General features: G+C 40.6%; 1 protein-coding gene across 5 annotated transcripts in view; it reads right to left on the bottom strand.

Moving 5' to 3' along the window:
* Positions 1-13,348, bottom strand: part of NRG1 (neuregulin 1) — an 811,282-nt gene that overhangs the window by 86,057 nt on the left and 711,877 nt on the right. For all 5 annotated transcript variants that reach the window (XM_088448398.1, XM_088448399.1, XM_088448401.1 and 2 more), the window contains exons 2-3: positions 8,362-8,548; positions 5,926-6,044 (exon numbers count right to left, since the gene is read on the bottom strand). In XM_088448398.1, the coding sequence (XP_088304524.1) occupies positions 5,926-6,044; positions 8,362-8,548 (306 nt within the window). The remainder of the gene's footprint in view (positions 1-5,925; positions 6,045-8,361; positions 8,549-13,348) is intronic.

Genomic DNA, 13,348 nt, shown 5'->3' with positions numbered 1-13,348 from the left:
TATTTTTTATGACAAACAAAAGAGCTGTAGCTTGTGAGACATCTCTCTAAGGTCACTTTGGTACTCTCAGCAGAAGAAAAATGACTTCCTCTCACTAACTTCTGCTAGGTGCTTACTATTGACCTAGCCGGCTCTTACTAATGATTGCAGGAAGGGTTTCACTTACTGGAGATCTGTCTGCTCCTGAATTGAATCATGAGAGAAAATATTTTCTCACTCAGACAAACAGAAGAGATAAATCCTGTATATAGTGATGACGGGGATATAAACATCTTTTTAATGACTTGTTTGACATGTATGCAGTTTTTAATACATTAGTAACCGTGCCTCATGCTTAGTCTCCTACAAGTGAAATATCATATATACAAAAATAAAAATACAAAACTAATTACTGTATATGAAACACTACAATGGCTAAAAGTAAACCCGGTGCCATGTATAGATGATATTGCTGCATTGGTTGCCTGAGAATGATCTGGTATGCACCCTGTCTGGAGATGATTCGTCCCCATGAATCGGTCCACTATAGAAGGTAATTGCAAGCATTACATTGTTGTTTATTGTATGCATTTCTGAATCTCTGAAAGTAACATACTGTAGCTGGAATGTGTATGTAAATGTTTGTATTTTGTTTGTGTTTGAAATCTGCTTTACATTGACAGTGAAGGTAGTTAGCAGTATAGCATTCTTAGCATTTTACAATGCTGGTATTTTGTCAACACTAAGATATTTTAGTATCTTGTAATACTCATATATGCACTGTGCTAAAAGGGAAAGTACAAGTTGTAGAAACCCAGCATGCTTGCTAATGAATAGAGTCAAGGTACGGTATAAGTAAGAATATAACATCACTGATACCTGCAACCATGTTTTAAATATTAAATATACTTTGTCTTCATAGAACATGCATATTAATTATTAGTCAATATTTTTTATTTATGTATTTAGGACTTTGCAGTGGCACAGTTGGAGTAATGAGTTAATTTCCGGAGCTGGGTCCTATCAGTGTGGAGTTTGTGTTTTCATGGGTTTCCTCTGGGTGGTGTGTTTGCATAGGTTCATACTTGCCTACTCTGCCTGGGGCTGCTGAGAGTCTCCCGCTCCTGGCCCCCTGCAAGAATAGGCAAGTCTCCTGGATTGGGCGCAGCCCCCTGCACCAGCATGTGAAAGTGGGCATCCGGGGATGCGACGACGCGATCGGCATTATAAAGTGGGGGGTGGGGCCGCAATGAAAAAATCGCACCGACACGCCCCCCGCACCGCCCACTTCAGCCACCCCCACACCTCCTCCTCCCACTTTCACACCTGGCAGCCCCCTCTGGGAATGTCAGTAACTATGCATAGGTTTCCTCTGGGTGTTCTGGTATCCTCCCACACTCCAAAGACATAATGGCAGGATAATTGACTGTGACTTTATTTACCCTAGTGCGTGACTGTGTGTGTGCATACACGTGTGTGTGTGTGAGTGTGTGTGAGTGTGTGTGTGTGTGCACGTGCTTGTGTTTAATGGAGTTTAGTATGTAGACTCCAATGGAACAGAAATGGTGTGGGTGACAAATATATCCAGTACAACTCTGTGTGATTGGGGGAATATATATATATATATATATATATATATATATATATATATAAATAAATGATAACATTTGTTATTTTTCTCCTTTAGAGAAATAATTTATTTTGTACGGTTTACATAACAGAGCACTTTGGAAGTAGGGCCTGTTCTTCTTCAGGAATTTCCAGTAACATGGATAAAATGGGAGCAAATGGCTGATTGTCATTTGCTCCCATGAATTACCGGATTTTCATTCCACCCAACCAACTAGTTGGATGGTTGGAGGACAGGTGGTCTGGCCATATTAAGTACTGTAGGATGGGTGGAAATGTTATAAACAATGGAATTTGGATAAGGGTTGCAATATATTCTGGATGAAAAGGAATAGACGTAAACATTTAAATGAGTTTCTTTTTTTCATAATTCCAGATGTTTCATGAAACAAAATTAATTTAGAATTTTATATAATGAATAAATGTCCCAACATAAAAAAGGATGCGACCACTGCAGTAGAACAGAGCAATGCTCAGGAAATGTTTCTCCCAACAAGATGAAAAACACTATATTTAATTTTAAATAAGATCCATCAAGGCAGGGAACTTTTAAATATACAGAGGCTTATGTAACAGCCTGCAAGATTCAGGCACTGGCCCAATACCGGTGAGTTTGCCCATGCTTTAAATCGGCAATCATTTAAAAAGGCAAAGCCTACTTGGTTTTGCCCTTTTAAATGATTGCCTCTTTAAAAATACGGGGAGACTTGTCTAAATCGCGCCTGTGCTTGCATCTTGTAGTAGGCTACTACACAAGTCACATAGGGGGTGATTTACTGTGCGTTGCTGTCCTAAGACTCCCGATAGTCAGGAATCTGAGTGTGCGCAGGACCTATTCTGCGTATGTGCAGAACAGGTCCTGCGTGAACAGTCCCTGATTGACAGCATGCTGCCAGTGGGGGGTGAGGAGAGGACAGCGACGGCCTCCGTTTTCCAAAACGGAGGCGTGTCGCCGCCATTGGTAGTGAGGGAAAAGGCCAGGATCTCCGTCAACAGACAGAGATTTCCTGGCCTCTTTTGGACATTTGTGATGGCCAGTCTGCATGATCCCATGGTCACTCAGCCAGCCAAGGATCACGCAGATGATCCATCGCTGCATCCGTGGACGCAGCTCGGATCATTAATGCATGCAGGTGACATGACACTTCCTGCTGCATTAACATAATAGCAACAATGGAATTGCAAAGCTGCTTGCATGCGTCCAGCGCTGAATCACCCCCATAGTTTAAAAATTTTAACATTTGGTGATGCTCATTAAAACTGAAATAATATGTAATAATAGTAACAAAAATACACCAATTGCATTAACTATTTACCAATGAATTAAACACATTTTACTGTGACCACAATAGTCTGGATATGTCACAAAGTTTTAGGGTATACAGACAAAATTTCTCAAATGACTCCATGGGAGTGATATGTGCAATATATTTTACCTGCTGGAACTGTACAAATTCAATAAAACGGTTCTCATTTAAAAAACAAAAGTGTCCTTATATTTATTTATTATTAAGTTTTGTCTTAAATTGTCCTAACATTGGTGTGTTACAAACTAATTATTCATGGGAAATGTTTGAGAATGTGTATGTGCTGCTTTCAAATATTTTGCTGTATTTAGGTTTAGGTATAATTTAACATTGTATCATAACTATAGGGTCTATGTACTAAATGGAGACTAAACGAAAAAGTCAGAGAAAATCCCTTTACATATTGGTTTGGGATATATACTAAATTGTTTTCTCAGCTTTCAGCCTGCTAGTATTAAGAACAGGCTAGAATATTGCGCTGCTATAGCCCCCTATGGAAGCGCTACGTGACCCAGATAACACCAAGGAGCAGGGCCGGCTCCAGGGAAGCCGCGCCCTGTGCAGGACAGAACTTAGGTGCCCATTACCTGTGCGCGGTGAAGACGCGTGCGTCCAAAAATGGGGGGTGGCCTAATTACCATATACCATGCCCCCTAAATTATGTTACTTGGGGGTGTCCATATGGCACGCCTCCCATTTAACGTCAGGCTGGGGGCAATCCCAGCACTACGTCAGTAGCTGGGCTGCCCCCAGCCCTCTACCTGCACTGAATGGATGCCACGCCCATGCACGCAGCATCTATTTCTCTTCTCTGGGGCCGGCACAGCTGCGGCGGTGGAGGTGCTCAACCTCCCGACTGCTCGCGGAACACTTCACCACGCGGGTGGAACAGCGGGGCAGTGCCCAAAAAAGGGACTGTACCACTGAAATCGGGAATGGTTGGGAGGGGTGCGTCCTCTATGGGGTAGCGCTCCTGTTCGTCCGCACTAGTCGAACGTGCCTCGAGCCGGCCCTGCTAAGGAGAGAGGTGACTTAACATCAGCTGTCTTCTCCAGCACCGGCTTTGTCAACTCTAGCTGCCATTATCTGCTTGTGTTTGAAGCAGATAATGGAAAAGAGCTCTTTGTCATTTGGGCCGCTTGTTAATAAAGTTTTGAAAAAACACATCTCACTGCTGCACCTGCACGCCCGGAGAGAGGCGAGAGAGAGACCACACAGCGCAGTCTGGAGGAGCAGGAATGTGTCCCTGCGTCCCTGCTGTCACAGCCCAGGGGGTGACGTCATTTTCACTATCTTAGGTGGGGAGATGGCACATTGCGTTAGCCGCCTCCTGCTTCACAGCGATAACCTGCGACGCAGACGTTGCTTTTTCTCCATGGTAAGTGGACTTTTAGCAGTGATGTGAGGCAGAACCTTTCCTGTCATACTTCAGTATACTCCAGAGATGTTACTATCAAAATTATAAGAAAATGTAAATAAAGTATTATAAGTATCTTCTTTGTATTATTCTAATCATTTTTATAGTCAAAACTCTGGAGTAAAAAGTGTATAGCAGGTGAGGCACTGCCTCCCCTGTCTACCTTTTCCACATATCCCTGATCAAAACACACCAAATTTCCATCACTATACTGTATACTGCTGAGCCTTTGTAAAATGCCCACATGAACCCTCTGCTACATATACTGTATGTATCTGGTACTGATACTAGCCAGTGCCTCCCAGGCCATTTACCTCACCACACATCACTGATTTTAGTATATGTACCCCTCTATATTCAATATGACCAACCATGCATACATACATATGACAAACAATATAATAGCAAAATGTATTTAAATACTGCATAATATGACTATTTTGAGAACCTAGAAAAATGTTTTGACTAGATCATATCAAGCATATTGCACAGTTCAGCACTTAAAAAGCGGATTATGGAAGTTATAATGGAACTTCTATGTTAGATGATTAGTTCTTGTCTTCAAAAACCAGTTTGTTGCATGTATGAGTAATTGCGGGCATATCTTGATGTAAGACAAGAGGCTGTTTTTTGACCTTACAGGAATGTTGTTAATGTGTGCAGTTATGTGGAACATACCATAAATTTGTGCATTTTCTGTGCTATAAATTGTAGACATTCTAACACTTGAGACTTTGATCATTCATTTCCTTTGTATGTTAATTTGTTTACACAATTTCAAATTATTACCTACTGTCTTTGTGTGGAACAGATATATTGGAAGGCTAAACTCTTGGTTTCACTTGCAATAGACTGTGACCCAGTTGCTTGCAGTATGTGTCTAAGTGATATACCATGATAATGAGAGCTCTGGTGGTCTTAAACATCATATGCTTAATTTAATTATGCTGGAATGTTTTGACTTGCATTGTGACACATATATCTTACGCATAGTTAAATAGAGTAAATATTGCACTACATAGACACTTAGAGATTTACACACGCCAGTAATTAAAAAAAAAAACAAGTCAAGCTGATATGTTGAGGCCATCCACATATATGTGAGTGTCAATACTAATGGCGAAATCCACCTTATCCTTATATCAGTTGCATCTGTCCTAGTAATAATGCAGTAAGAAACACTATTATGTGTTATTGGGAATAACAGTATAGCCTCTAATTATAGATTAGTACAATACACATTGTACAAGCTTGCTGAGTGTTGTGCTCTGTATAAATACACACTACTAGCCATCTAAAAACATTGTAAGCATTGTCATCTCTATGATATGTATATGATGCAGCCAGTGTTTGCACATTTATATTGGTAAATCCATTTTCTTACCCATATTGTATTTATGATATAAAGCATTTTCAGAAATATTGAAGTAACAATTACATTCAAGTGATCACATTTAATCTATGAAGTCCAGCACATTATGTTTATTCCAAACAAGTATCAACCAATTTCTCTGTATTATACAAGCATGCACTATGTACAGTATATACATAAAGGAACTTTTACAGAAGAAATAATTAAATGTGTTGTCTTACGTTGTGATATGGTGACATTGACTCTCATGCTGTCATTCCCCAGCTTGTTTGACACGGTGCATTTATATTCTCCAGCATCAGTATCTGACGCTGATGTAATGTGGAGCTCTGAAGACTTTCTGTGGAATTAATAAATGCGGCGTTAGCAAATGTTCCTATAGAAAAAAAATCTAGTATAGCCTAAACTTTTTTGGGATAAGAATCTAGAATGTACATTATATGATCTACCAAGCAGAGTCACCTTCTCTTGGATTTGCTATATAAATAAATAAATTAGTGTCAATGTCCACTTGCCTTATATTTATGTATTCAAATATTGTACTTCAGAGTGAAAACTACACAACTACATATATAATATACATGCCTACTCTCCTGGAATATTCAACCATACTCCTGGATCCTGCTCACCTCCCTTGATGACATCATGTGGGGCCATGATGACACAATCCACTGCAAATTGCACCATCATAGCCCTGTGCCTCATTGTGCGATGATGTCAACCATAAATTGGTGCAGCTGGTTGACCTCCAATTCAGGCTCTCATGGAGGGGAAGTTCAAAAAGTATATAGCATATAAATGGAAGGGCTATGATCCTAGCCTAGTAGCTCATCTAAGTCTGCTGCATATACTTGATAGAACCTTATAAAAACAAGCAAAGAAATATGTGTCTGATTCTGAGTTGCACACAGTCGCCGATTTATTCAAAACCAAAATACCAAAATGCAGAGGTGTAAATCTGTCTTGGCGAGTCTGTAGAAGCATCAGTGCACCATCGAAACTTGCGCCAGCTTTACTGCAGATGCAATTTCTCCATCTGAACATGGCGTCTTGTGTGAGTACTTCTATGTATTTAGATGCAGCCAGAGTCGGTGTCATGCCCGTCTCTGCCTAGCCACCCCCTGTTATCTCCCAGGAATGCCCATTAAACTCCACACTTCCTGCGTCCACATTCCTCCTGCGTCTCTGTGTGGTAACAATCGGGACGCATGCACAATGCAACTCGGACGCATGCGCAGTACATAAAACATCAGCCTACTGATACATATCAGCACAGTGTGTGACTCAGATTCAGGCGTGTGCATAGAAAGGTTCTGCTCTTTGTTTTTAAACTGAAGCTGTTTTTCTGTAACATTTAGTGCACCTGATGACATACACTCTATGTACAGAAACTGAGTATCCATATGCACACATTGCAAGTGTCGTGCGGGTGTGCATTTGAAAACGTATTTATGTAAGGGCTAAGCTGGAGGCCAAACAAGCAGTACTAAGGTAAAAATTATTTAACTAGACGATGGTCCCTGCTCCCTACAGATACACAGTGTTTGGACATGATTTCACCTGGAAGTTATGAACATGTTCAGCTCACAAAGAGGCACACAACCAATAAAAGACATTGAACTACTTTATATGCATGTTGGAGGCATAGCCACCAAGACATCATTCGGGCACAGGTGCTAGAGTGGGGGTGCGACCAATCATTGCGGTGTCCTGCTCGGCATATGTGAATACATACGGAGACCAGCAGTTGGGATGCATCCCGATGCTAAGAATCCCAACAAGGGCTTGGTAAGTATCAAACCTTCCCCCCTTCACCCCCTAACCCTCCTTTCCTGCATCCTAAACCTAACCCTCCTTTCCTGCATCCTAAACCAAACCCTCCTTTCCTGCATCCTAAACCAAACCCTCCCCACCCCCGCTGCCTAACCCTAACTCTCCCCATTAGTGCCTAAACCTAACCCTCCCCCCTTGGTGTCTAAACCTAACCGTCCCCCATAGTGCCTAACCCTAACCACCCCACCATTGTTGCCTAAACCTAACCCCCACCTGCAACCTAACCCTAACCTTCCATCCCCCCTGCAGCCTAACCCTAAATTTCCCGGTGGTGCCTAAAACTAACCCACCAGCGGCCTAAACCTAACCGGCCCCGCTATACTTACATTCGGGATAACGGCTGTCAGAATAACGGCGTCGACATCTCAAGTGATGTCGGGATTCCAGGACCGGTATTCTGGCCTCGGGTCAGGATTCTGGCTCCGGGATTTCGACCGCTGCATCCCGGCATATGGTGCATTGTTACGAATGTGCACGGTAACGTGGCAGACAGGCCTGAGCAAGCCTGACCGTCTCCGCTCTCAGTGTCCCTAATTGGAGGCACATCAACTTTTCACTGAACTCATCTGCTATCATGAACCCCGCTGTAAATGTAGTGGCTGTAAATTCAGTGTCTATGAAATGTATCGCTGTTTGAAAACATTTCTGTTTAGCATATTTAATCCCTAAATGAATAATTTGCCCTACTTACATTAGTTAGCACTGTAATCATTTATAGCACCTTGTTATCACTTTTTTGTGTGGATGCACTGTGAACAGGCCAACATATAAATTCTAATTCCATATCTCAAAGTACAAAAAAAAGTAAGTGAAATGAAACTTACTTTTTCTTCCTTATCTTCATATTGACCGGCTTGCTGTCTGCTTTATTCTTGCCTCCAATTTCTTTCCCTTCTTTAAACCACTTAAATTTGAGTTCAGGCTGATCTGATACAACTTCACACTTGAGCGTCAACTTCTCACCCTCTGCTATGCTCTGGCTTTTTATCTCTTTTACTCTAGGGGGTGACGCTGTGGAGGAGATAAACAGACTAAATCAATATCATGGGAAGTTATCAGTTAAACTGAATGTAACTGTAAACACATTAATACATAATACATACATAAAGAGCTGTTTTCATTTGAAAATAAACATGTTAATGTATAATTTTTAATTATTAAATGAAAATGTACAGTGCTAGTGATTATGCATGGCACTTTACAGTCACTAGATAAATAGAATTATACACTGCCTAATAATGAAGGAAGATGTGGAGCAGCCTGTTGTTATATTGCACATTTCATACAGTACAATAAAACCTAATGTCATTGTCATAGATGCCAACTTCTTACTAATATATTGGCCCAGTTAGAGGGAAGGATTCACTACAACGGCCACATTTGCAGACATACGAAAACCTGCAGCTATCACAAGTTGCGTGCAAGCCAGCACAAGTAGCATATGCGCCTGGTTTATGCCTGGCAAATGTCTCATACACTTAAACCCATATTTTTACCCATTGTTTTGCTTGTGAAATACGTAATCGCTATTAGACTTCGATGAAATGCTGAAATCTTCTTTGAAACAATCTTTATCTGCATGATCATACCCTAGCTGTACTGTACTTGGCCAATGTTAGAACACCCTTGCCCTCTCCCATTTCACCTACCAGCGCAAGCATGGGTAATATGACTCCATCTTATTTTCTGGGCATACAGAGAGTGTTACATGTAAATTATACCAGGCAAACAGGCGAGGGTGTCACTCTGCATGTCCTCCATGATGCGTATCTGTCTTGTTCCTTGACTTAATGTTCAAATTTAAAAATATTTATCATTTAAACAGCCATAATCTAGGGTTCATCCAAGTCATACTGGGGTAAATGTATGAAGCAGTGAAAAGAAGTGTGCCAGTGGAGAAGTTACCCATGGCAACTAGTCATCTTCTACCTATCATTTTATAGAATGTACTTGATAAATGCAGCCTCAAAGCTGATTGGTTGCCATGGGTAACTTCTCCACTGGCAGACTTCTCCACTCTTTTTACTGATTCATACATCTACCCCATAATTACTGAGATCAAACTATTACAAAATATATAGTTCTAATTGAACTGCACTCTATTAACAAATACCTTTTAACATTCGTTAATGGACTTTCCATAATAATATATTGCATGTGCCATAATGTGCATAATGACATTAAGCTGTTTTACTATAATTTTATTTTTATATACATAAAACATACCAAAGATACAGATATGATGCTAGTGATAGTGAACACACTCTGGGATCAGACAGTCTAACACAGTAAAATTGTATTCCTTTTATGTTTTTATTAGCCATCGGGGAGTGTAAAAAAAAGAAAAAGACAACCGCAGCATGCTGTGATCTGCTGCTGACCCTTATTTCGGAGACAGACAGGAGATAAAAAAGTCTTAGTCAGTAGTAATAAACCTTACTAATTCAAACTGATTCGTATTCTTGTAAGGAAGTACAGTCTCGGGGGAAAATAGTGTCCAATGTATATAACTAGCCTTCTTCTTCCAGGCATTTTTAAAAAAAATATAACAATGACAGTACAGAGTCGATAGATAGATAAGATAGATAGGATAGGATAGATAGATAAGATAGATAGGATAGATAGATAAAATAGATTAGATAGATAGATCGATCAATAGATAGATAGATAGATAGATAGATAGATAGATAGATAGATAGATAGATAGATAAGATAGATAGGATAGATAGATAAAATAGATTAGATAGATAGATAGATAGATAGATAGATAGATTAGATAGATTTATTTATTTAGAAATAGCGATCCACCCCTGCTTCGCACAGGAGCAATTTCATCTTGGAGCAGCCACCAGCATCTCATAACAACCTACACCATGTCACCACAGACCCCTGCATCTCACCAAAATCCCCTGCATCTCACAACAGCCTCCTGCTATTCACTACTACTCACCTGCATTTTCACAACAGCATCCTATATTTCATCACAGCCCCTTGTATCTCACCAGTGTCACCACAACCCCCACTGCTGCTGCCCTGAAGATGGCTGGGGCCTGGCCACTGGAATGGCCTGGGAGGGGCAGGAGAATTATGGATGGAAGATTTGTATTGCAGCTACCGTCATCAGCACCAAAATTAAGATTTTTTAAACGATTTAATGATAACGACATTGTTATAGCTAAATCGTTCAAAATATTGTTATGTGTGTACGCACCTTTAGTATTGTTTTGTTTTAAGAAGACGTGGATGCCTACATGGAGAAGAGGACGTGCACAGGAATTGTAGGTGAGTATGTGTGACTAAGAGTGGGAATGTAATAAAGTTCTACTTTCACGGTGTGTGTGTCTTGTGTTTAGTTTAATTTTGTTTTGCAGGTGAACTAGGAGGTACCAGCAGGCTCTTAATGGTTCTCCAAGTACCTCCATGCAGGGGAGGCTTGCTGGGAACTCTAGTTCTCCTGTAAAAGACAATGTTATTTAATCTATTTTTACATACTATCAACCTGGCAACCACTGGCCAGGGGTGCCAGGGATATCCCCAGGCTATGAGCCCAGGCCTGGGGTGCCCTGGAGAGGGGAATCCCCTAAATTGGGGGTTCCCCACCTCCCCAGGGATCCCCAGCCTGGATTGACTATTAGTCAGGAATAATGCTATGGCCAGGAGACCTGGTGAAAGAGTACCCCGGCTGTTTCATTACACCCCCGCTAAAAAGAATCCTGTGCTGGTTTTGGAAAAATCAGGATACCCCTACGTCTTTTTCCCCCCGGATTTCCAAAACCAGGACCGGCTCGCTGAACCCAGTGCTGTCAGTATAATGTCAGCCGGCTTCCCGATTACATCCCTGCTGAAAAAAGCCTGGTGCTGATTATGCATTAGGGGAGGACCCACGTCATTTAAAAATTTTTTTTAACACGTTCCAGCCTTTGTACACACACAAGCATGCATGGATCTCAAAGATCTGTGCATGCATCTGTGTAATTCATACCCGCTCATGCTAAAATCACCAGCATGAAGCAGGTCTATTATATTGGGGATTTGATGTTTGATTTTGAGTTCAATTTGGTGTTCCTTTTCATATCATATATTAGTAAATCAGAGATTTGTATGTTGGTCTATGTAAAAGTACCGATGTTTTGCCGATGTTCGATTTTGAGAGGGATTTGAGTGGGATTCAGTTTTATGTTCGATTTGACATTCAATTTTGCCTTTAGTAAATCTCCAAAGGCAAAACTGAATGAAAACCGAATGCAAATCGAATGTCAAATCACTCAAAACACAAAATCGAACATTAGTAAATATACCCCTATGTCACATACAAATATAACATACTTGAAAATCATGTGTAAAATCAAATAAGTTCAATTTTTATTCTTAAATTATCCTGCAAAAAAGTAAATAATAGTTTTGCAGCTGTCTTTTTCCTTTGATTATGTTCATGTTTTTATCACTGTGCAACAGATGAAGCAAAGCAGGACTTGTTTCTTTGCTATGCTGGAGGCTGTGACAATCCATCCTGAGTCCTCTTGCTTTGCGTGACATAATTGCAAAAGATAGATATCAACTTAACTTAATCATACCACCTACACAGGTTAAAGGTGCAGTTCCACCAGAATGCAGCCTTACTGCAAGACTTAATATCACAACCATAATTATTATGGTGATGATAGTGGTGGTATCATATTTATTAAAATGTAGATTAGTATAAAAATATATAATTCTGCATTTGTTTCCTCTTAACTTAAATACCTTTTCATAGATAATATCTATACTGAATTTACATTCATTAATATATTATTAATATTGTGTTATTGGTAACAATGTGAGGTTAATAAAATGTTTGATGCAACACAACAGAAAGGAAGTAGGACTATATAGGAGAAGATGACAGCTGCCAATGCTATCCTTACAGAATGACACCCTTCTGTTTGCCTATAGCCATAAAGCAAACATAGGGCAATGTACATAAAGTCTGTGGGAAGGGATACTACCTCCGGGTAAAACTAATAAGTCATGTCACATTGTACAGCAACTCAAATACTGATTTCAAAGCAAGTTATATGCTGTCACTGCATGTTCTATGACTGTACAAGAGGTTTCTGAAAGGCTGCAAGGCTACACAGTAGAAATCCAGGAAGGCAATGAGTGTGTATTCAATAGTCATGGACAATATAGTTAAGGACAATATATGTAAATTCAACAATCTCTTACATTGGCAAGTGAAGCTGTCAAACAGCATGCAAAGTCAATATTGCAGCCCTCTTATTCAGTCAGCTACCCCCATATAATAACTGATGCAGGGTTATTACAGAGCCTCCTCACATGGTTCCAATGTTATCAGTAGTACAAAATGAATAAAAAGGCAAAGAAATGCAGAGCTGATAGAAGCCTGTGGGTGTCCTTGGCACAGCCTCCTCTCTAAGAATGTAACACATAGCCCAGCGCTAATGGGCATATCTACACAGGCCCCTGGTACCAGGGGGCCCACATTACACACTCTGCACCGATTCGAAATACTTATCTCTCTGTCAGTGCTGCAGGTATCTCCTGGAATATGGCACAAGCAACATGCTCCCGGAGAACTGCACCACAGATATCACTGGAAAATTGGCACAGGTGCCGTGTTTCCTGATATCTGCACATGAACACTACAGAAATTGCCTAGAAAGTGGCATCCCAAAGATCAACATATGCGCAGTAGACTCTGACATATGCCAGTCTATTGCAAAAAAAGCAGGTGAGAGAGAAGGGGGGCCGAACACACACTGCTGCACAGGGGCTCTCCTCTCTCTTGATCCGCACTTGCCAGCAATACTC

Source organism: Taudactylus pleione, unplaced genomic scaffold (assembly GCF_031769625.1).
Source record: "Taudactylus pleione unplaced genomic scaffold, aTauple2 ptg000454l, whole genome shotgun sequence".
In the NCBI taxonomy this organism is placed as follows: domain Eukaryota; kingdom Metazoa; phylum Chordata; class Amphibia; order Anura; family Myobatrachidae; genus Taudactylus; species Taudactylus pleione.
The sequence above is the reverse complement of the archived record's forward strand: the minus strand, read 5'-3'. Positions and strand labels throughout refer to the sequence as shown.